This window comes from Dasypus novemcinctus, chromosome 5, assembly GCF_030445035.2.
Source record: "Dasypus novemcinctus isolate mDasNov1 chromosome 5, mDasNov1.1.hap2, whole genome shotgun sequence".
Classification (NCBI taxonomy): Eukaryota; Metazoa; Chordata; class Mammalia; order Cingulata; family Dasypodidae; genus Dasypus; species Dasypus novemcinctus.
The window spans coordinates 133,117,312-133,139,994 of NC_080677.1; the positions used below are offsets into that span (position 1 = coordinate 133,117,312).

The 22,683-nt window shown below is 36.5% G+C and overlaps 1 protein-coding gene across 13 annotated transcripts in view; it reads right to left on the reverse strand.

Moving 5' to 3' along the window:
- The window catches only part of KMT2C (lysine methyltransferase 2C), a 357,676-nt gene that overhangs the window by 222,340 nt on the left and 112,653 nt on the right, over positions 1 to 22,683 (reverse strand). For all 13 annotated transcript variants that reach the window (XM_071215365.1, XM_058298034.2, XM_071215363.1 and 10 more), the window contains exon 2: positions 18,645 to 18,733. In XM_071215365.1, the coding sequence (XP_071071466.1) occupies positions 18,645 to 18,733 (89 nt within the window). The remainder of the gene's footprint in view (positions 1 to 18,644; positions 18,734 to 22,683) is intronic.

The following is a 22,683-nucleotide window of genomic DNA, read 5'->3' on the forward strand; positions in this document are numbered from 1 at the left end:
AAAGAATTCCAGTAAGAGGATTAAGATCCACCCTGGGTCATGCCTTATTGAAGTAATCTAATCAAAAGGCCCTTAACTGAAGTAATCTAATTAAAAAGTCCCACGTAAAATAAATTCATGCCTACAGGAAGGATTAGCTCTAAGGACCTGATTTTCTTGGATCCACAGAAGACTCAATCTACCACATATAACAATGAAATATAAATAGTAGAATTAGATAAATTAAAAAGTTACTATATAAATTCTTCAGCAAAGTGTAAAAGGAAGAAAGAAGAAACATATTGAAACAGAACAAAAGATACAATAATGGAAATTCAAAACTCACTGGATGGGTTCAATAATGGGATGTAGATGACAGAGGAAAGAGTCAGTGAACTTGAAGATAGATAAAAAACTTTTCCAAACTGAACAAAAGAAAAGACTAGGTGGGGGGAAGAATGGAGTCTCAGGAACCTATGGGACAACATCAAAAGTTCTAATTTTTATGTCACTGAAATTCCAGAAAGACAGAAAAAAGAACATGATACTGGAAAATTTTTGAGGAAATAATTGGTGAGAAGTTCCAAAATCTGACAAAAGACATAAACCTACATATTTAACCCAAAGTTGGATAAACGCAAAGAACTCCATGATAAGGCACATCATAATCTAGAAGTGAAAACAAAATCTAATAAAAAACTTGAAAGGATTCAGAAAAAGGCACATCACTTAGAAGGAAACAAACAATTGAATGACTGCATACCTCTCATCAAAAAATTATGGAGAAGTTAAAATGGGAAATGCTATATTCTGTATATGTGACCACAAGTTTAAGAAAAATTCACAGACACCAGAAGGAAGTGGCACAACAATCTGTGCTAAAAGAAATGTCAACTCAGAACTGTATATCCTGCAAAAACATTCTTTAGGAATGAAGATCAAAAAAGACATTCTCAAATGGAAGAAAACTAAGAGAATTTGTGGCCAGCATACTGGCTCTAAAAAGACTGAAAAGGTTTTACAGACAAAAGGAAAATAGAAGGAAAACTGCTAAGAATAAGCAATCAAACTGAAAAAAAACCTGGATAAACTAATAGTCTACTATTCTGCTAAATTCTTTAAAATATGTTTAAGAAAAGAAAAGAATCAAAACATTGTCTGATATGAATTTCAGTGTAGTAGATTAATATATAAGAGAACTAACACTAGCATAAAGGAAGAGGATAAAGGTGCTAAGGTTTCTACTTTCTGCTTCCATTGGGAAAATATTGAATTTAAATGGTCTTGTGAGAAGTTAAGTAGATAGACTGTATTCTCAAGAGGAACTACTGAAAAAAAAAATACAAAAAAAGACCAAAACACGGTAAGAATATGATGATGCATGGGGGAAAAACACAATTAATCTAAATTATGAACTGTAGTTAACAGCAGTAATGTAATATTTTTGCATCAAAGTCTAAGAAGATATTATATCAACACTAAGGGTAAATAATAGGGAGGTATGGCATTTTTTTCTTTTTGACTAAGGATGTTCAAATATTTACTGAGGTCAATACTGCACAGCTCAATGATGAAAGTGAGAGCCACTGTATGCACACTTTGGATAGAATGTACAAGGCATGGGATTGTGTAACACAGTGAACCATGGTGGTGAAAGATGAACTGTAGTTAACAGTACGAATATGTCAGTGTTCTCTCATGAACTATAATAAATGTACAGTACTAATATAGTGTTAATAATAGTAGTTGTATGGAAAAAACATACCAAATGTAACCTATGGAACAAAGCAGTAACAGACTGATGGTATTCTTTCATTATAAAAAGCAAATGTTCCACAACAATTTAAAGTGTTAGTGGAGGCATGATTTATGAGAATTCTGCACATTGTACATGATTGTTTTGTAAGCACACAACTTCTCTACATTATATATTATATATATAATTTTTTTTTTTTTTAGATACCAGGGCTGGAGATTGAACCCAGGACCTCATGTGGGAAGCCAGCACTCAATCACTGAGCCACATCGGCTCCCCTGAGTTCATTGTTTTGTTTGTTTGCTTCTTTTTTGTTTAGTTGGTTTTTTCAGGAGGCACCAGGGACCAAACCCACAACCTCCCATGTGGGAAGCAGGTGCTCAACCACTTCAGCCACATCCACTCCCCTATGAATATATTTTTTAAAGTCCACATTAGAGGTTCACTAATAAAGTTGCTGACTGGAATTTGAAAGAAAAATAAAAAAGGCCAAAACAAAAAGATAAATCAAAATGGAATCAGATATTAAAATATCCAAAAAGAAGGCAGAAAAAGGGAACTGAAAAATGAAAAGCAAAGAGAAAAGGAAATAATAAAATGATATATCTAACTCCAAACACATCTATATAGTTGCATTAAATGTAAATACTCTAAACACAGGAGTTTTTTTTTTAAAAAAAAGAAAAAGAATGAATAAAATACCGTGACCAAAATATGTACTATCTAGGGGAAACTAACTTCCAATAGATATAGGTAGATAAAAGTATAAGAATTGGAAATATATACCGTGCAAACACCAATCAAAAAGAAGCTGAAGTCACAATATTAATATCAGACAAAGCAGACTTCAGAACATAGAAAATTACCAGGTTTAAAGAAGACCATTACATAATGAAAAAAGAATCAATTCACCAGAAAGATATAAAAATCCTAAATAGGTATGCACATAACAAAAGCGCTTATGTTAAATGAAGTAAGCCAGTTGCTGAAGGACAATTACATGACCTCACTGTTATGACTCAAGCAAGTTGAGAAGACTCACAGAGCTAGAGTCTGGAAAACAGCTTATCAGGAGACAGAAAGGGAGTTGAGAGTGATGAGCTGATTCTCGGCATGGGGAAAATCTATGATAAGGTGGAAGGGGGTGGCTGGGCAGCGGATGGGGGTTACAGTGGTGCAGTGACGTAATTGGGTTGAATGGAAAGAGAGAGAGAGCAGAATGGGGGGTTGGGTTGGACTACCCATGGAACTCGGGGAGGGCTGGAAGGAGTAGGTGAACACTGGGGATTGTACGACTGTGGTTAAAATCAAAATGGGGGAAGTTCTTCTAGAAATTATGACAGGGGAGGGTTACTTGTGCAGGGCATTGAGGGTGGAGGGATATGTGGAATACTGTTCACCTGGGACATGCTTCTGTAGAATATGAAAGTGTTCATCTTATAACAGTGTGTTACCTCAAAGGGTGGAGACCCACAAAATAAACAAGAAAATAATAAACTCCTATCCTAGGGAGTCCTGCTATATTCTCAATTACAGGGACAAAAATCTTGTGAGAACATAGGCAGTGCCTAATAAAAGAAAGCAGACCAATATGTCAAGCCCCCAATATTATTGCATGTAACCATGAACCTTATTATTCAAAAAATGAAACTTAGTGGCTACCACTGGTTCCGATGGGATGGGGAGGGAAGAATAGAACAGATGGAATATAGGACTGGAATACAGGACATCAGAACTGTTCTGCATGATCTTGCAATGATGGATACAGGTCATTTTTAATTTCGTCAAAACCTCTAAAACTACACCTCCAAGCAGGAGAATTGCATCCATCCACTATGGTTCTAAGCCCCCCTCTTGATATAGAGGTGGAGTGGACATCACCAACCCAGGTCCACAGGATGGAGGAATAAAATATAAATTAGCGTGAACTTACTGGTATTCTACTATAGAAGTATTGTGACGGAAGAAACTATAGCACTGATATGGAAAAAGTCGCCAAGGCAGTTGCTGAGGGCAGGGACAGGGAAGTAGAGATGCAATGTGGGAGCATTTTGGGGACTTGGAGTTGTCCTAAATGATACTGCAGGAACAGATGCTGGATATTATATATCCTGCCATAACCCACTGAAGGTACTAGGGAAGAGTGTAAACTATAATCCATGCAGTTCAGCAGTGCTCCAAAATTTATTCACCAAATGCAATGAATGTGTCACAATAATGACGGAAGTTGTTGATGTGGGAGGAGTGGGGGGTGGGGTGTAGGGTATGTGGGAACCTCTTATATATATATATTTTTAAACATTTATTTATTTATTTCTCTCCCCTTCCCTCCCACCGGTTGTCTGTTCTCTGTGTCTATTTGCTGCGTTGTCTTCTTTGTCTGCCTCTGTTGTCAGCAGCATGGGAATCTGTGTTTCTTTTTGTTGCGTCATCTTGTTGTGTCAGCTCTCCGTGTGGGCAGCGCCATTCTTAGGTAGGCTGAACTTTCTGTCGCGCTGTGCGGCTCTCCTTATGGGGCACGCTCCTTGCACATGGGGCTCCCCTATGCAGGGGACACCCCTGTGTGGCAGGGCACTCCTTGCGCACATCAGCACTGCGCATGGGCCAGCTCCACATGGGTCAAGGAGGCCCTGGGTTTGAACTACGGAACTCTCATGTGGTAGACGGACGCCCTAACCTCTGGGCCAAGTCCACTTCCCTCTTATATTTTTTAATGTAACATTTTTTGTGATTTATGTGCCTTAAAAAAAAAATAAAGACAATTTAATTTAAAAAACAAAAAACAAAACCTCTAAAAGTGTATGGTGCAAAACGTAAAACATATTGTAAACCATTTACCATGGTGAGTACTTATTTGTACATCAATTGTAACAAATGTGTCATACACATGGAAAATGTTATTAATAGGGGAAAGGGGAGGAGGATGGTATATGGGAATTCCCTGTATTTTCTATGTGACTTTTCTGTAACCTAAAGCTTCTTGGAAGATAAAACAAAAAAAAATTAGACACTTTGGAACATATGGAAGAAACTGTCACTGTTCATCCAAGATAACAGATTTTATGGTGATGAAACACTGAAGAAAAATTTTATTGTCACTGTATTTTTTTACTTTTTTATTTTTACCTTTATTTTTATATTCTTTTTATTTTATTTGTTATTATTCTTTTTGTTTTGTTTTTAGCTTCATTTCTGGAGAGGTTTTGGATCATAGAAGGGTCACAACTGTGGCAAGGGAGAATCACTGGTATGGGGTGTTGGTGATAAGGGGATCTGTGGGAAGGTGTGCACCTGGGGCATGCCTCTACAGCATATGAATATGTTCAAGAGGTCATGGGTTATTGTCTCAGAGGGTGGAGACCAAAGAATATTGAATACCCATCCTGCTACATTCTCAACAGAGAAGCAAGAACTCCCCAAGTACATGGGCAGTGCCTAGCATAGGAAGACAGATTATTACACTAGGTCCTTGATATTGATGGTTGTGCTTATGAACTTATTCCAAAGAAATTGAAACTTAGCCTAGTATTATATAATGCCTAAGAGTTACCCCACGAAAACCTCCTTGTTGCTCAAATGTGGCCTCTAATCAAAACTCAGCATATAAATGCACTACCTTCCCCCAGCTTGAGCCATGACTCCCAAGAATAAGCCTCCCTGGCACTGAAGGATTATTACCAAGTGCCAACCAGCGATGCATCTGGAAAATGACCTTGACCAAAAGGGGAAAATATTAAATACAGATATGTACATCTTAGCAGGCTCTTATTGACCACCACAGTAAACAGTGCCTCCTATGGGGCTCCTAAGGGCTCTAGAGACATCTAGACATTATAGGCAGGGCAAACAATCTCAAGAATTTGACACCCTGTCAGAGGGACTTACTTTCTAATATATGCTCCCCAAAGTAACAGTGTTAGATTCATTTATAATTTCCTTACACATGGCTCTTCTATCCCTTTTATTTGAACATGTAACTAGCACTATACTTATTAAATATATGTCCCAGAGACTTAAATATTCCGTCTGTTCATGTCAGTTGAACCTTGAGTCTCAGCAGAGTTGCAATACCTACTTTCCAGTTTATTGGACTTGCCCAGGACAATTAACAAAAGGATAATGATGAGCAATGCCCAGCCCCGCCCCCCCCAAAAAAACAGTATCTACAACTGCAAGCAAGACAGTTCCATCCATCTGTCCCACTGGATCTAAGTCTCCTCTCAGTCAGAAACAGAGTGGGCATCACCATGCCAAAATCCTCAAGATTGAGGAATGAACAAATTAGGTGGGGAATGCAACTATGCACTTAAGTAGACTTATTATTATTCTAACAATGGAAGAACTTCTATCATTGACATAAGGGCAGTAGTCACAAAAGGTTCTGAGGAGAAGGAGAGGGAAGAACAGTTGTAACATGGGGTACTCTGGGGACATTAGAAATGTCCTACATGACTTTGCAATGATAGATACATACCATTATACATTTTGTAAAAAAAAAAGCCTATAAAATTGTGCAGGGCAAAGTGTAAACTATGATGTAAACTACACTCCATGGTTAGTAGCAATGCTTCAATATTTGTTCATCAACTGCAACAAATGTACCACACTAATGAAAGATGTTGAAATGGGAAAGTGGGAGGGGTGGGGGTGGAATATATGGTAATCCCCTATATTTTTTATATAATATTTATATAATCTAAAGCTTCTTTAAAAATGAAAAATTAACCCAAAAAAAACACAAAAACCTGAAGTGGCCATATTACTATCAAACAAAGTGGACTGCAGAACATAGGAAATTAACAGGTTTAAAGAAGACCATTATATAATGAAAAAAGGATCAATTCACCAAGAAGACTTAAAAAATCCTAAATGGCTATGTATATCATTACAGAGCTTCAAAATAACAAAACCTGAGAGAACCAAAAGGAGTAACAGATTAAAAATCAGATTCAGAGACTTAAATATTCTTTTCTCAGTTATTGTTCATAGAACATGAACAGAAAATCAGCAATTATACAGATGGACTGAATAACATCATCAACCAACTGGAACTAATTGACATTTATGGAATAGTTAACCCAATATAGAAGAATACATATTCTTTACATTTGTAACATGGAACATCCACTATGATAAACCATATCTTCGCTCATAAAACAAATCTTACAAATTTAAAAGAATAGAAAACATGCAATGTTTTCTGATAATAAAGGAATTAAACTGTAAGTTGGTAACAGAAAGATAAAAGCAAAATTTCCAGACACATGGAAATTTATAAACACCCCTACATAACAGATGGATCAAAGAGGAAGTCACAGTAGAGATTAGAAAATATTTTTAAAGAATGACAATGAAAATACAACACATCAAACTTTATGGGGATGCAGCTAAAGCAATGCACAGAGATAATCCACAGCACCAAATGCTTATGTTAGAGAATAAGAAAGGTCTCAAATTAATATCTAAGTTTCCACCTTAAGATACTATAAAAAGAACAGCAAAATAAAACTAAGGCAAGAAGACTATAAAGATCAGAAAACAAATTAAAAAAAGAAAAATGATAAAGAAAATAAATTGAACCAAAAACTAGTTCCTTGGAAAGATCAGTAAAATTGATAAGTCTCTATCAAGACAGAGAAAAGAGAGAAAACACAAATTACCAGTATGAAGAATGAAAGAGAAGATATCACTATATACCCCACGGACATTAAAAGGATAATAAGAGTACACTATAAAAGAGTCTATACACAAATATTCAACAATTTAAATGAACTGAACCAATTACTCAAAAATCACAAACTGCCAAAACTTACCCTAAGTTAAACAGATAACCTGAATAATCCAATAATTGCTGAAGAACTTAAATTAGTAGTCAAAACCACAAACAAGAAACTTCTGAAAGAGAAATCGCTTGGCTGAGGTGGTTTCACTGGCAAACTCTACCAAACATTTAAAGAATAATTCCCAATTCTATACAACAAATTCTAGAAAATAGGAGGAAACAGAAAAACAAGAAACAGAATTGAGTAAGCTGTCCTGGGTAATGTAAACTTAAGGCATTATTTAATCTTGGGTTAAGTAAAACATGGAAGGAAGAATTCAAGCAAATGCCCACTAGAGATTCAGCATATTAATCCCAGGACAGAAAGGCTGCAGATTTTTGAGAATGGTATTTATATACCAGGATAATTTCCAGAAAAGTTCCCTCCAGTAGGGATTTTTTTGAGAAGTCTGTAGCCTAGAGAAACTAACAAATTAAGTTATAATCAAAAATGTAAAGTGCTTCTGAACAGTTTATTTCCTCAAGAACCAAAAAGTCAGTAGTGTGGACAAAAGAAATATATAATATAGATGATTTTTAAATTCAAAGATTAAATTTAAATTGTAAAGTTATTTGGTGTGAGGCCAAAATATTTTATTAACTCTACAGTCAATTCAAAATATTTAATTTATAAATACAAAAAGTAAATTGGTAATAGCATGTAAACCATAACTAAAATTCTGTAGATTAAAAATAGCTGAAATTTTCTGATACTCCTCCCATCTAAAGGTAGTCTACTCTCCCCTCTCCTGTAACTCCTGAATGTAGGCTGGCCTGTAAACATTTTCCAGTAGAAAAGGATGATACTATGCCACTCCAAGTCTAGCCTTTAAAAGGACTCACAGCTCCACCTTCATGTCCTAAGCCATCATATAAGTCTCACTACCCTGGCTCAAGAAACCATGTGGAGAGGTCCTGAAACTATGGATAACAGGAATGGGGTTAGGTTAAGGCCAGGCTTTTAGCCATCCGCATGAAAGAACTAGGCATGATTAAAATTGTCTTGGCTCCTCCATACCAGCACAACTGCCAAAAATGAATAGCATCAGGTGATCCCAGCTGACACCTGCAAAGCAGAACTAACCTAACCAAGCCCTACTTGAATTTCTGACCTCCAAAATCATAAGATATAATAAAATGTTTGTTCTTTTAAGCCATTTTGTTTTGGAATAATTTGCTATAAGACAATAAATAACAATTTATTTTTAAACATCAAGTTGGAAAAATAATGTGTTCTGGCTAATCAGACTAAATATGTATAAATGCATCCCTGCTCCACATTTTCTAACTATATGACCCAAGCCCTCAAAGCAGTGAGCATCTCAAACACGTACAACAGCTATGTCTGAAGCATTTCGCTTTAGTCCAGAAGTGACTTCCACCCACAATTCACTGGTACCTAACCACATGGCCTCTCAGAGGCCAGGAACTGTAATCCCATCATGTACCCAAAAGGTAGAGCACCAGAACTACTTGGCAATTATCTACCAAAAATATACATAATGTTTAAACGGCATATTAAATTTAATAAAATATTTTTATAACAAGAAAAAAAATCATAGCTCAAAAAAAATAAAATTATAAGCCTATCAGAAGAAGGTAAGAAAAGGAGATAAAAGTTTAACCGGTATAGCTAGACAATGTGATATAAGGATCTAGGCTTTTGATTCGTCCCAACTGATACCATAAGTGAGAAACCGTGAGTGCCAATTGGCAGCTGTACTCAAAATGTATAAACAACAGTGGTTTTTTTCCTTTAATTTTTGGATCACCTTCTTTTTTTAACAAATCAGTTTTACTGATACATATTAATAAAGCATACAATTCACCCAAAGTGTGCAATCAATGGGTTTTTTTCCTCTCTCTTCCTTTCCCCCTTCCCCGCCCTTCTGCCTGTGCTGTCTGTGTACATTCACTGTGTGATCTTCTGTATCTACTTCTCCCTTTGTCCTCTCCTCTGGCCTTTCTCCTCTAGGATTCGCCAGGATTCAATCCTGTGGACCTCTATGTGGAGAGAGGTTCCCTGTCAACTGCGCCACCTCAGTTCCTGGGCTCTGCTGCACTTCACCCTGACTCTTCCCTTCGTCTCTCTTTTGTTGCATCAGCATCTTGCTGCGTGACTCAGTTGCATGGGCAGTGGCTCACCACGCAGGCACTCACACAGGCACTCGGCTCGCCATGCAAGCACTCAGCTCACTGCACAGGCACTGGCTCACCATGCAGGCACTCGTGTTGGCACTTGGCTCGCCACACGGGCACTCACATGGGCCCTTGGCTCAACACACGGGCACTCGGCTCACCATATGGGCACTTGGCTCACCACGCAGGCACTGGCTCACTGTGCAGGCATGCTTTCTCTTCTTCTTTTTCACCAGGAGGCCCCAGGGATTGAACCCAGATCCTACCATATGGTAGGCGGAGGCCTTATCACTTGAGTCACATCCGCTTCCCAATGGTAGTTTGTGTAATCACATACTTGTGTATTCATCACTTCAATGATTGCTAGAGCATTTTCATTATTTCAGTAATAATAATAAAAAACAGACAAACTAACAAACAAACAAGAATATTCTTCACCCCTCAATCTCTCTATGCTTCCCCTACAGTATATATTTGCTATTTCTGGCTATTCTTGCACAATTATTTATTTATTTACTAAGCAGTTTTATTTATATATATATTCACATACCATACAATCTATCCAAGGTAGATCCATGGCTTTTAGTATAATGACAATTAAAGTAATATAACCAAACAAAAGCATACAGTTTTATATAAACTTTTATAATTAAACTTATGTATATAACCATATATAACATATATATATATGTATATAATCATTAATAGACCAAAAAGGAGCTGAATTAATACATATGACATTGAAACTCAATTCCACCTATCTGATAAAGTGTACTGATCAAGCAGAAGACCCCTATCTTTTCTGCCTGTGCCAAATAAACACTAACAATTGAAAGCCACCAATAAATAAGAACCAATAGTCATTAGGAGAGTAACAGTCCCTAATCAAAACTAAACAAATAACTGGACCACAAGATTTTTACCCTTAAATTAATATGACTAGACATTATTAGTCAAAGTCACTCAAAAGTTAGTCACAAATGGTACATCATGATATCAAAATCCAGGCGTTTTATTATGTTAATATTACTTTTTGAGATTTTTAAAGAATAATGGATATGAACTTCATTTTTGTTGAACATTAATTATAAAATAATCGGCTCATCAAATTATAAAAGGACTATAGCTATGGTTTATGCTCGTAACTACATTAAAAAATTATGCTAGAGGGCAAAGTGCATGTTGAGCAGGGAAGCAGCACTGCCTGTGGTGATCCAGGGAGGCTGAAAAGCTTTGTTGGCTGCAGCAGGGGGGTGGGGAGAGAGGTAAAAACCACAAGTAACCCCAACCATGAAAGATCCAAGTCACAGTAGTACTAGCCCAAGCATCATCAATGAAGATGTGATTATTAACAGGCATTCTCATGAAGATGACAATCCATTTGCAGAGTACATGTGAATGGAAAATGAAGAATTCAACAGACAAACAGAAGAGTTGTGGGAAGAAGAATTTACTGAACACTGTTTCCAAGAAATGCTGAATGAGGAAGAACATGAGTGGTTGATTTCAGCTCAAGATCTCCCACGAACTATGGACCAAATTCAGGACTAATTTAATGACCTCATTACTAGTGATGGCTCTTCTCTGGAAGATCTTGTGGTCAAGAGCAATATGAATCCTAATGCAAAGGAGTTTGTTCTGGGGTGAAGTAATAAAATATTTGAGTAGACAGGGCCTTCTTTTGGTGGATGTGGCACAATTTCACACCGTGAAGTATTAGAAGGCTTAATTATAAAAGCTCTTTCATCACTGTGTCAAACTTATGCATTGCCAAAGTTTTGTTAGTCTTGCATGCTTAATAAAAGTGCTGAGACAGTAATTAAGTAAAAAGCTGTCAAACATTTACTGAAAATAGAATTGGTCCCATAGCTTGATGTCAAGACAGCAATGAAAGAAACACCAGTCAAGTTGTGACAAAGCACCAAATTAAATGACCGCTAAATCTTACTAAATGTTCCTTGAGGCTAAACTGGTTCCTTAGGGTTAACTAACACTTACTAGGGCCTAAACTTTTTTATAATGAGTAAATTTAAGTTCTAACTGTTAAGTATATTTCTCAGTTCATTCTTCAATTTGCTTTTGTCCCCATCAAAAAGAATCTCCTTTTTCTGAAGAAGGCCTGATGATAACTGGAAGTAATTTGTTACAGACCAAGTATGCCTCTGGTTACTAGGTTCCAAGGTAGTAATTTGACAAATGAGAACTATTCCTCACTTTTATGGCATATCATGTTAGAAACATTGAATTTTGCTCCTAATGTTTTATCTGAGGAAGTACATGATTTGAGAATTGCATATTTTTCTAAGGAGTCCACTGAACACTGCTATGCCTGTGTGACATTAACACTTGAAGAATCCATAATACAAATGAACACAGAAATTTTAACACTATAATTTGAACGGTGCTTTTCCTTGCCTTGTTAACTAACCATCATGACAACAGTCTTCAGTACTTTTCTTTTAACAAAGCTAGAACAGTTTTGGCTTCTTAAACATCATATTTGAGTAGGTTAAGCTACCATATGTATTCAGTGTGAATAGTGATTAAGTTGAAAATATTGTAAAAAATTATATTTTTTCAAAAATATTTAAAAAATAAAAGTAGAACTGAAAAAATTTATGCTAGAGGTCATTATCAATGTAAACTTGTGTTTATAAGTGAATATATAAACTCATATGAAATTTCACTAAAGTGGATTAACATAACTAATTTTTAAAAAGAACAATATGCCTCCCTAAAGCCTAGAATTTTGTCTCTATTCTTATTATCAGCTAAAAAGAACTAAAAGTCCTTAAAGAGTAGCTCATTTTATATCTTGAGACAGGGAGTTTTTAAAGATGAGCCTGAAACATGTTGTTGACAAAAAGCAATGAGCTTTGAAAAGTTTTGAGAGGATATTAAAAAGAACTCAGAAGCCAGCAAACAAGGTGCTCCCAGTAGCCAAACTATATTAATTTTCTGAACACTGAAAAGAAAATTTTAATTATAATTAGCTAAATCATAATTAACTCATTATAATTAACTGAAATAGGGTTGGTTGGAAAGCCCTAATTATATAATGATTCACAAAGAAAAGAAATAGACTCTTTTCTTCAGGTAACTAGTACTTTATTTAGAATGATTTTATTCATATAGGAAAATGCTCTGGCCCTGGTGAAGGCCCCCATCTCCAAAAGAAAGGTAATCAGCTCCTACACTTTGACTTATTGGACTTACTCCACTCAGCTAACATGGAGTTGAAGAAGGTCAACCACCACAACATGGAGCCTAGAGTGTCTACAACTAGAAGCGGGAAGAATGCACAGTACCCATGTGCAATCTAAGCCCTCACTTGACATAGGTGTGCAATGGACACAACCAATCCAATGTCCACAGAGAAAATGTGGAATGGGTGTGGGAACGGTAGCCATGGGGGCTGCTGGGTATGGGGAACGGGAGGAAGAGATGAGATGTGGAGGCGTTTTCCGGACGTGGAGTTGTCCTGGATAGTGCTTCACGGACAATTACGGGACACTGTAGATCCCCCCAGGGCCCACTGGATGGAACGTGAGAGAGTCTGGGCTATGATGTGGACCATTGACTATGGGGTGCAGTGATGCTCAGAGATGAACTTACCAGGTGCAATGGATGTATCACGATGATGGGAGAGAGTGTTGCTGTGGGGGGAGTGGGGGGCGGGGGCGGTGGGGTTGAATGAGACCTCATATATTTTTTTTAATGTAATTTAAAAAAATAATAAATATTTAAAAAAAAAACAAAAAACAAAAAAAAAACAAAAGAAAGGTAAGACTTTCTTCCTAAAAAACATTAACAAACTGATCCCTACACTCTTATATTATTAAAAATCATTAAAGAATACACGAAGGCATAGAATTTACAGGTCTAAGAGAACCTTCCAGGAAACCCTTCAGTAGACTTCTATTTGCTTTTGAAATGACTAGAAATTTATGGAACTCTTCTCTTTGCTTGGCTTTATTTGCAGGTTGGTAGTTTAACAATAGTTCTTTATTCTTCCCTCTACCATTCTCTTTGCCCTATTGTTCACTAAAAGGACTTTCCAAGAACAAAGGCAGAGCAAGGACTAACATCCTGGGCTTTATTTTAGCTTAAGTATAAAAGGCCATGGTAAAAGATAACATACTGCTCCTATTAAAATATAACTTTAAAAATACTGCTTGAGTTAATGAATTGACTACTACCATGTACTTGTACTTGGAAGTACTCTGGACACTGGAGATAAATGAGTGAACAAGACAAATTCCCTGACCTCATAAAGCTTACACTATACTGTATAAGATATACAATAAACAAATACGTAACATAATGTCTATCTGTTAAATACTAGCAAGAAAAATAAAGCAGAAGAGATAAAGAGTGTCAAGTGTTGCTTTTTAGACAAGTAGTCACGGAAGGTCTCTCTGAGGAGACAGCATCTGAGTCGAGGCTTGATGAAATGAAGGAATAAGCATGTGAAAATCTGAGAGAAAAATATTCGACACAAAGAAATCAGGAAGTACAAATGCCTAAGAAAGGAATATATTTACTGTACTCCAGGAATAGCAAGGAGTGCAGTATGGCTGGAGCCCAGTGAACATGGGAAATGTGAGAGATGTAGTTAGACAGATAGCTATGGTCAGATCACAGTACGGACTTTGGATTTTATTCTAAGTATTACTGGAGGCTTTGAATGGTTGATAGCAAGGAAGTAAAAGGCTCTTACTTTTTGGGTTTTACAAGGATCACTTTTGTTATTCTGTAAAGAACAAAACCATAATGGTACAAAAGTGAAAGCAGTGAGATGACTTAGGAAGCTATTGCAGCAAGCCAGACAAGGACAGTTTTGGCAAGAGGTGGACTGACAACAGTGGAGGAGGTCAGAAGTGGCTGGATTCAGAATATATTGTGAGGGTGGAGACCAAAGGATTTTCAAATGACCGGGCTACTGAGTAAGAGAAATCAAGAAAAAATCCTTTCTTTTTTCCTAAACAATTACCTGGTAACATTTACTTAAGTAGGAACACTGGAAGAGGAGAAGTCTCCAGGTTAACACTAAAAAGTTCCAGAGAGGTCATGTTTAGTTTAAGATGCTTTTCAGATATTTAAGAAGAGACACTGAGAAGCAAACAGAAGGTGCACATTGTGGTCAAAGCAACTCTATTTTTAGAGTCACCAGCAAATAGATAATATTTAAGCTACTAAACTGAATTGGGGGGGGGGAGGGGATTTGGCTCAATGGATAGAGCATCCGCCTACCAAATGGGAGGTCCAAGGTTCAAACCCAGGGCCTCCTGACCCGTGTGAAGAGCTGGGCCCACATACAGTGCTGATGCACACAAGGAGTGCCATGCCGTGCAAAGGGAGCCCCACATGCAAAGAGTGCACCCCATAAGGAGAGCCGCCCAGCAGGAAAAAAGTGCAGCCTGCCCAGGAGTGGCACCGCACACAGGGAGAGCTGATGCAGCAAGATGACGCAACAAAAAGAGACACAGATTCCCCATGCCGCTGACAAGAATACAAGTGGACACAGAAGAACATGCAGCGAACAGACACAGAGAGCAGACAACCGGGAGGGGAAAAGGAAGGGGAGAGAAGTAAATAAACAAATAAACTGAATGAGGGGAAGCAGGTGTGGCTCAACTGATAGAGCAATCACCTACCATATAGGAGGGCCAGGGTTCAAAACAGGGCCTCCTGGCCCATGTGGTGAGCTGGCCCACGCGCAGTGCTGCCACACACAAGGAGTGCCAAGACACGCAGGGATGTCCCTGGCGTAGGGGAGCCCCACGTGCAAGGAATATGTTCCACAAAGAGAGCCGCTGCGCACGAAAAGCGCAGCCCGCCAAGGAGTGGCACTGTACACAGAGAGCTGACACAAGATGGTGCAACAAAAAAGATAAACAGATACCCAGTGCCACCAAGAATGCAAGTGGACAGAGAAGAACACACAGCAAATGGACATGAGAGCAGACGACGGAGGTGGGAGGGGAGGGAAGGGGAGAGAAATAAATCTTTAAAAAATGAAATAAAATAAACTGAATGAGATCACCTTATGAGAAGATGGGGGAAAGACCAGAGGATTAAGCCAAGAAAGAGAAAGGACTAAGTAAAATAAAAGGAGGGACAAGTGCAGTAGCGGAAAAAATCAAGAGTGTGATGTCCTCAAAGTCAATAAAAGAAACTTTCAAGAAGAAGAGATTTGTTAACTACATGAAATGATACGGAATGGTTAACTAGGATGAACAGTGTGGACATCACTGGTGACCATGACAAGTACAAGTTTGGTAGAATTCAAGAAAAAATGCCTGAACACATTGGGTTCATAGAAAAATGGTAAAAATAAGTAGCAACCATAAGTACAGAGGACACTTTCAAGGATTTATTGTTATAGAGATGAACAAAGAGTCAATATAGTGGCTGGAAGGAGGTGTGTGATCAAGAGAGGGTATTTGTGTTTAAGAGAGGCGGTACAGCAGCAAGTTTTATGCTAATGGAAATGATTCACTGAGGTGGGAATTTTCATGATGCAAGAAAGCAAGGAAAACTGCAGGTGCAAAGTCCACAATAGGTGAAAGGGGATAGGATCCAGGATGCAACTTGAAGAGCTGGCCTCAGGCAAAAAGACTCTTCACTGCATTTTATCAGGAGGGAAGGGAGAATATATTGATAGAGGTACAAACAGGAAAATATATTTGATGGTTGGTAATATGGAAATTCTTTTCTTACTGCCTTTTTTTTTTTTTCATTGAAATAAGCAAGATCATCAGCTAAAGAAGGAAAAATGAAAGGGGTATCAGAAGTTTAAAGAAATCCATCTTTTCCATAAGATCTAAGCCCCCTCTCAATCTGAAACAGAGTGGGCATCATCATACCAAAATCCTCAAGGTTGAGGAATGACTGAACGTAAGGGAGGAATACAACCATGGATCAAAGTAAACTCATTATTATTGTAGTAAAAGAAGAACATATAGTGTTGAAATAAAGATAGTGGTTACCAGAGGATTTGAGGGGAGGGAGAGGGACTAGGTGAAACACAGGGCATTTTTAGGGCATTAGAATTGTTCTGCATGCTATTGCAATGAAGGATACAAGCCATTATACATTTTGTCAAAACCTATAAAATTGTACAGTGCAAAGTGTAAACCATAAGGTAAACTACAGACTTTGGTTAGTAACAATGCTTCAAAATTTATTCAATTGTAACAAAAGTACCACACTAGTATAAGATGCTCTAGGGGTAAATGTTGGAGGGGGTGGGGGTGTTGTACATGGGAATCCTTAATACTTTTGATGTAACTTTTCTGTCATCTAACTGCTTTAAAAATAAAATGTTCATAAATTTCTATTATATGAAAACAAAAAAAAAATTTGAAGAGAGACAAGAAGGTAGTGAAGTGATCATCTTCAATAATGGGAAAAGGAATTTCTAATTAAAAGTAAAATGACTAGAGGGTAGCAATCATTACCCATTTGAGATTAATAAATTTTAAATGAAACCAGTCAGCAAGATTACGTGTTTTACTTCAATCATGTTCAGCTGCTTGAATGCAGAGTTTGGCTTGTGTCATGAAAATAAGACAATAGAAAAACACAAAAGGCACTGAGGGGATATAAGAGAATGACTGCAATGATGGATCATAGAATCTGAGCTAGAAAAGGAAGGTGTCAAACAGTATGCCCATAAAAATGAGTAGGTGAGGTGGGCTGGGGAACAGGATCTTTGAGGGAATCAAGATATTCCCAAGGAGAAAACCAATATCCTGAGAGAGCAGGGTTTTGAACAGAGAATCAAAAATGATGAGAGAAGCAGTGCAGAGTAAAATGAAAGGAAAGATACTAAATCTTCAGTGAATAATGGTGCTTAACCAGGAAGAGAGTTGATAACTGCAACAAAAAGGGACAACCAGTGGTACAGTCTGATAGCATTGTTTTAAATAAGCATTATATTGAAACAATGTCACAAACTTCAAAAAGATTTTTCACTAGGAAGTAAAAGTATACAGAACAAAAAAAATTTAACTAAAGAACTTACATAAATTTAAGTTTCAAGTAAGATGGTAATGCATATTCACCAAAGGGTAAAATGTAGAATGCTAAACTCCCAAGCTTCATTAATCATTAAAACTAGACGGTTAGAACGGGTGGTGAGAATTTTAAAATACTTAATGGCATTCTAAGAAATACGGGTGCATAACAACAACATTTGATGATCATAAGCATTTTCTGGAAAACTACATTATAAAAGATATAGCAATTTCTAGCTTTTCTTGAACAACTGTGTGACATCCTATAAGAGTCAAGGAGATGACAGATGACATACAACTTCAGAGAGAAGGCCTATCACCATGTCTATACTGTCATCAACAACTGTTGAACAACACTGCCAATAATGGATCATCTCAAGCAGCTTCCCTCCATATAAAACATGAAACATAGTCTTGACAATTTATTAATCAGTAGCTTAAATACAAATTTTGGAAACTACTACTTTGAAACCTACTCTATCCACCTTTTTCAGATCCACAATACACATTAGCTTATTGAAGGCATCAAAAAGTCCAGCAGACAAGAAACCTATGTGGTCTGATTTAATCTACCATTTCACAATATGATTTGCTAATGTAACACACATATACACAATAAGCTTTAAACAAACACTAGATAGTGCCTAAACCAGAAATATACTAAGCATTATACTATTGAACTGGATCTACTATTCTTTGTTCCACCTTTTTTTTTTCTTTGATAAAACACTTATCTATAGCTATTAAACAATTCTTACTTAACCAGGACTTAAGGGGAAAAAAAGACATAGAGAACAGTTTTTCTACCATCTACTTAGTTATCAAACTATGTAGACAGATGGAAATTTTAGAGCTCAGTAGATACACAAAGGCGAATTGTGCACATTGTTATGCACATTTTTAAAAAATCCTTATTACATTTTGATACCTGTTTCCACAATATTTTCTGTTTCTGTTGTCTCCAAACCATCCATGCTGTCCTCATCCTCCATTGTAGTTTTTCCTCTACTTCGAGGCCTAAAGAAAAAGAAACAAAAACACACAGTTACATGTTAACTTTTAAGGCTTAAAATTATACTCAAAGCATGAGTTGCAGCATATATAAACGGACTTGGCCCAGTGGATAGGGCATCCGTCTACCACATGGGAGGTCCGCGTTTCAAACCCCGGGCCTCCTTGACCCGTGTGGAGCTGGCCCATGCGTAGTGCTGATGCACGCAAGGAGTGCCGTGCCACACAGGGGTGTCCCCCGCCTAGGGGAGCCCCACGCGCAAGGAGTGTGCCCCATAAGGAGAGCCGCCCAGCGCGAAAGAAAGTGCAGCCTGCCCAGGAATGGCACCGCACACACTTCCCGTGCCGCTGATGACAACAGAAATGGACAAAGAAACAAGACGCAGCAAGTAGACACAGAGAACAGACAACTGGGGGAGGGGGGGAATTAAATAAAATAAATAAATCTTTAAAAAAAAAAAAAATTAAGTTACTTAGGCAATTTAGTCATATAAGACAGCAAAATATCACATATTTTAGACACTTTATCCCTCAAGTCCAGTATTTCCCGATAGCTAAATGTGAAGTCAGGCCCAGATTAATATATTTGTGTCATCATACATCACTTCTTTAAATATTCCTCATTTTGGGATTTGGTGTTCTTTTAGCTGTTGGTTCAGATAATTCCTAAATCTTATCAATGGTTTTGAAAAACTAATAGGCTCTTTCCAAGTTCACACACAAGTTTCTGAAAAAACAGCCAGAGCTATTTTTGAAGAAATATGAAATTCTTATTTAAATACTATTTTAAAGGAAATTAACTAATATAAACTGATAAAGGGAATATAACATGAGAAGGCTGAAAAAACAGAAATGACCAATGTGCAAAATGGTTTAAAAGTGAAATATTACAAGCTTTCAAGAAAAAAAGTCATTCATGTTCAATTAAAAAGAAATAACTAATCAAAGTCCTAACAAACAGTCAAAAACTATGGGTGGGGAAAAAAATCTAAAGAAAATACTAATAATTATTAATATTAATATAATCAGAATGAACTCAAGGAAGACTTAATCCTATAAAATACAACACAGCAGATCAGACACCCAGAAAAAAAAAGCATCATTTTAAATTTTATGAGGGTGGAGAGAAGTAGGCAGAACTAAAGAGAATATAATAACTTGGAAGTTGGGAAAGTGTAATCAAAGCTAAATCAATCTAAGGCTGATTTTACTGTTCATGGAAAAAGGAAGAGAATAATTTTCTTTCAGCATTTACTAAAGTCAAATGGTTATGTCTAAATTGAAAAGAAAACTGTAAAACAAAGGAGAAAGAAGAGATGAGAAATGTGACCAGTCCAACAGCAGGCAGAAAAAGGAAAGGGAAAAATACATGGTAACGATAGAAAGAAAGAAAAAGAAAGAGAAAGAAATCAATATACATATCACTAAATTATACAGCTGAATGTGGTCAAAAGGGGGGTTTTAAGCTCTATATATTTTATTAGAAAAAATTTTAAAGAAAATACAAAACCCAATAAACCCTAATATAAACTATGTCATCACATAATATTCCTTCATCAACTGAAACAAAGGTACCACATTAATACAAGATGCTAATAAGAGAGGAGGTATATGGGAAGAATGTATCTTCTGCATGATTTTTCTGTAAACCTACAACTTGTCTAATTAAAAATTATATTGAATAGGTAAATAAATATCAGTTTTCAAAGTCAACAAAAAGAGCATAAACCAGTCATTAATGATAAAAAGATTAATATACAAGGATAGCATAATTTTATACAAAGTAAATATTTACAGAAATTGACAGATCCACAAACATTATGGGAGACTTGAACATCCCACTCTTAGAAACTAATAGATGAAATATTAAAGTTGAAAGTGTTTCAAGCAAGTATTTGGACAACACATTCAACAAGCATGATTAGAATATCAATTCTAGGTTTATCAAGCTCTGTTCAAACATTGTGGGTACATCAGTGAAAAAACAAAACAAAACATCTGTATTCACAAAATTACATTCTAAAGAAAAGCAATAGACAATGATAAACAAGTAAAATACATCAGAAAAAGCCCTAAGGAAAAAGAGTAAAGATGAGAATGGGGCACACACTTACCACTTCAAATGAGAACTTTATGAAATAAAATGTAGAAAACAAATTAAACATCTATAAAGTAAAGTACCATGAACAAGGAGATATTTGAACACAGATACAAGGATACACTGTGGCTAGAGCAGAGTCAATGAGAGAGCATATAAAAATATGAAGTGTGAGAAATTAAAGCAAACAAACAAAAAAGGAACCAGTCTGTTTAGAAATCTACAGAATATAAAGACTAGGGAACTGCAGATTAGAAATTCTTGAAATAATCCCCAAATGGCAGCTACAATAGAAATGGAAATTAAGAAATTAATTCAAGAGATATATTATACATGTAGAATTACTCATTTTATTATTTCTTTTTCAAACAAACAAAATTGGTACATTTTATTGCATGCAAACCACACTCCAATAAAAATACTGAACAAAATAAATAAATTTTAAAAATAAATCCAAAACCCTAATAGCTTATAGAGAGAGCAATTAACATATGTCATGGCTGGGTAACTGTATGTGGCACTTAAAACAAACCTATAAGGTACGTTCTATTTTACAGATGGATGATGAGATGCAGATAAATCAAGAAACTTGCCCAAGTTCAGACCAGATCCTTAGAGTGGGTCAAGTAAACTTACTGAGACCACAGCAAACAAGTAGCATGCCAATGACAAAAGTATCATTCCAACAAGGAAACAATAATCCTGAATATATATGTGCCCAATAACAAGGTGTATTAGTCAGCCAAAGGGATGCTTATGTAAAATATCAGAAATTGGTTGGTTTTTATAAAAGGTATTTATTTGGGGTAGGAATTTACAAATACCAGGCCATACAGCATGAGTTACTTTCCTCACCAAAGTCTATTTACACGTGTTGGAGCAAGATGGCTAGTGACATCTGTGAGGGTTCAGACTTCCTGGGTTCCTCCCTTCCAAGGTCTTGCTGCTTTCTGAGTTCAGGGTTCCTTTCTTCCTGGGACTTGCTTCTCTTTCCTCTGCGTGTTTACTTCCTGGCGCTCCAGCTTAAGGCTTCAGCATCAAACTCCAACATCAAAACTCTAATATCAAAAACCCTTAACTCTGTCCTTTGCCATGCCTTTTATGCCATGTCCTTTGCCACGCCCTAATGTTGTGGCCCGATAAAAGCCCTAATCATAACTTAATCATGCCCAGGTTCAGACTAGTTTACAAACTTAATCCAATATCTATTTTTGGAATTCAAAACTATGTCAAACTGCTACACAAGGCTTCAAAAAACATAACTGAAGAAGAAATCTAAAAGTTCAAAATTATATTTGGAGATGCAATTCTGCATACTCAGTAACTGACAACTAAAAAAAAATTTCACATTTATAGAACACTCATCCAAAAACAATAGAATACCCACTCTACAAGTGCACAATCACCAGGATAAGCCATATTAAAGGAAGGCCTTAGAGTTCAAAAATTCTTAAATGATGGCCATCATACAGAGTACGTTTTCTGACCACAATGGAATTAAACTGGAAACCAATTTTAAAGATACATATACAACATACTCAAATATTTGGTAAATAAGCAACACAATTCCAAATAACCTATTGATCAAGAAAGAAATTACAAGTCAAATTAGAATATACTTTGAACTAAATGAAAGTAAAACACAACATTTAAAAATATGTGAGATTCGGAAAATGATTACAGGGAAATCTAAAATTTATAACAATTTACAAATTTATAGTTTATCAGAAAACAAAAAGGACTGCAACTCAATGATCTAAGGAATGCACCTTAAGAACCTAAAAAATAAGTAAAGGAAACAAGGGAGGAAGGGAAGGAAATGAGTGATCTAGAAAACAGAATAATAGAAAATTATTTT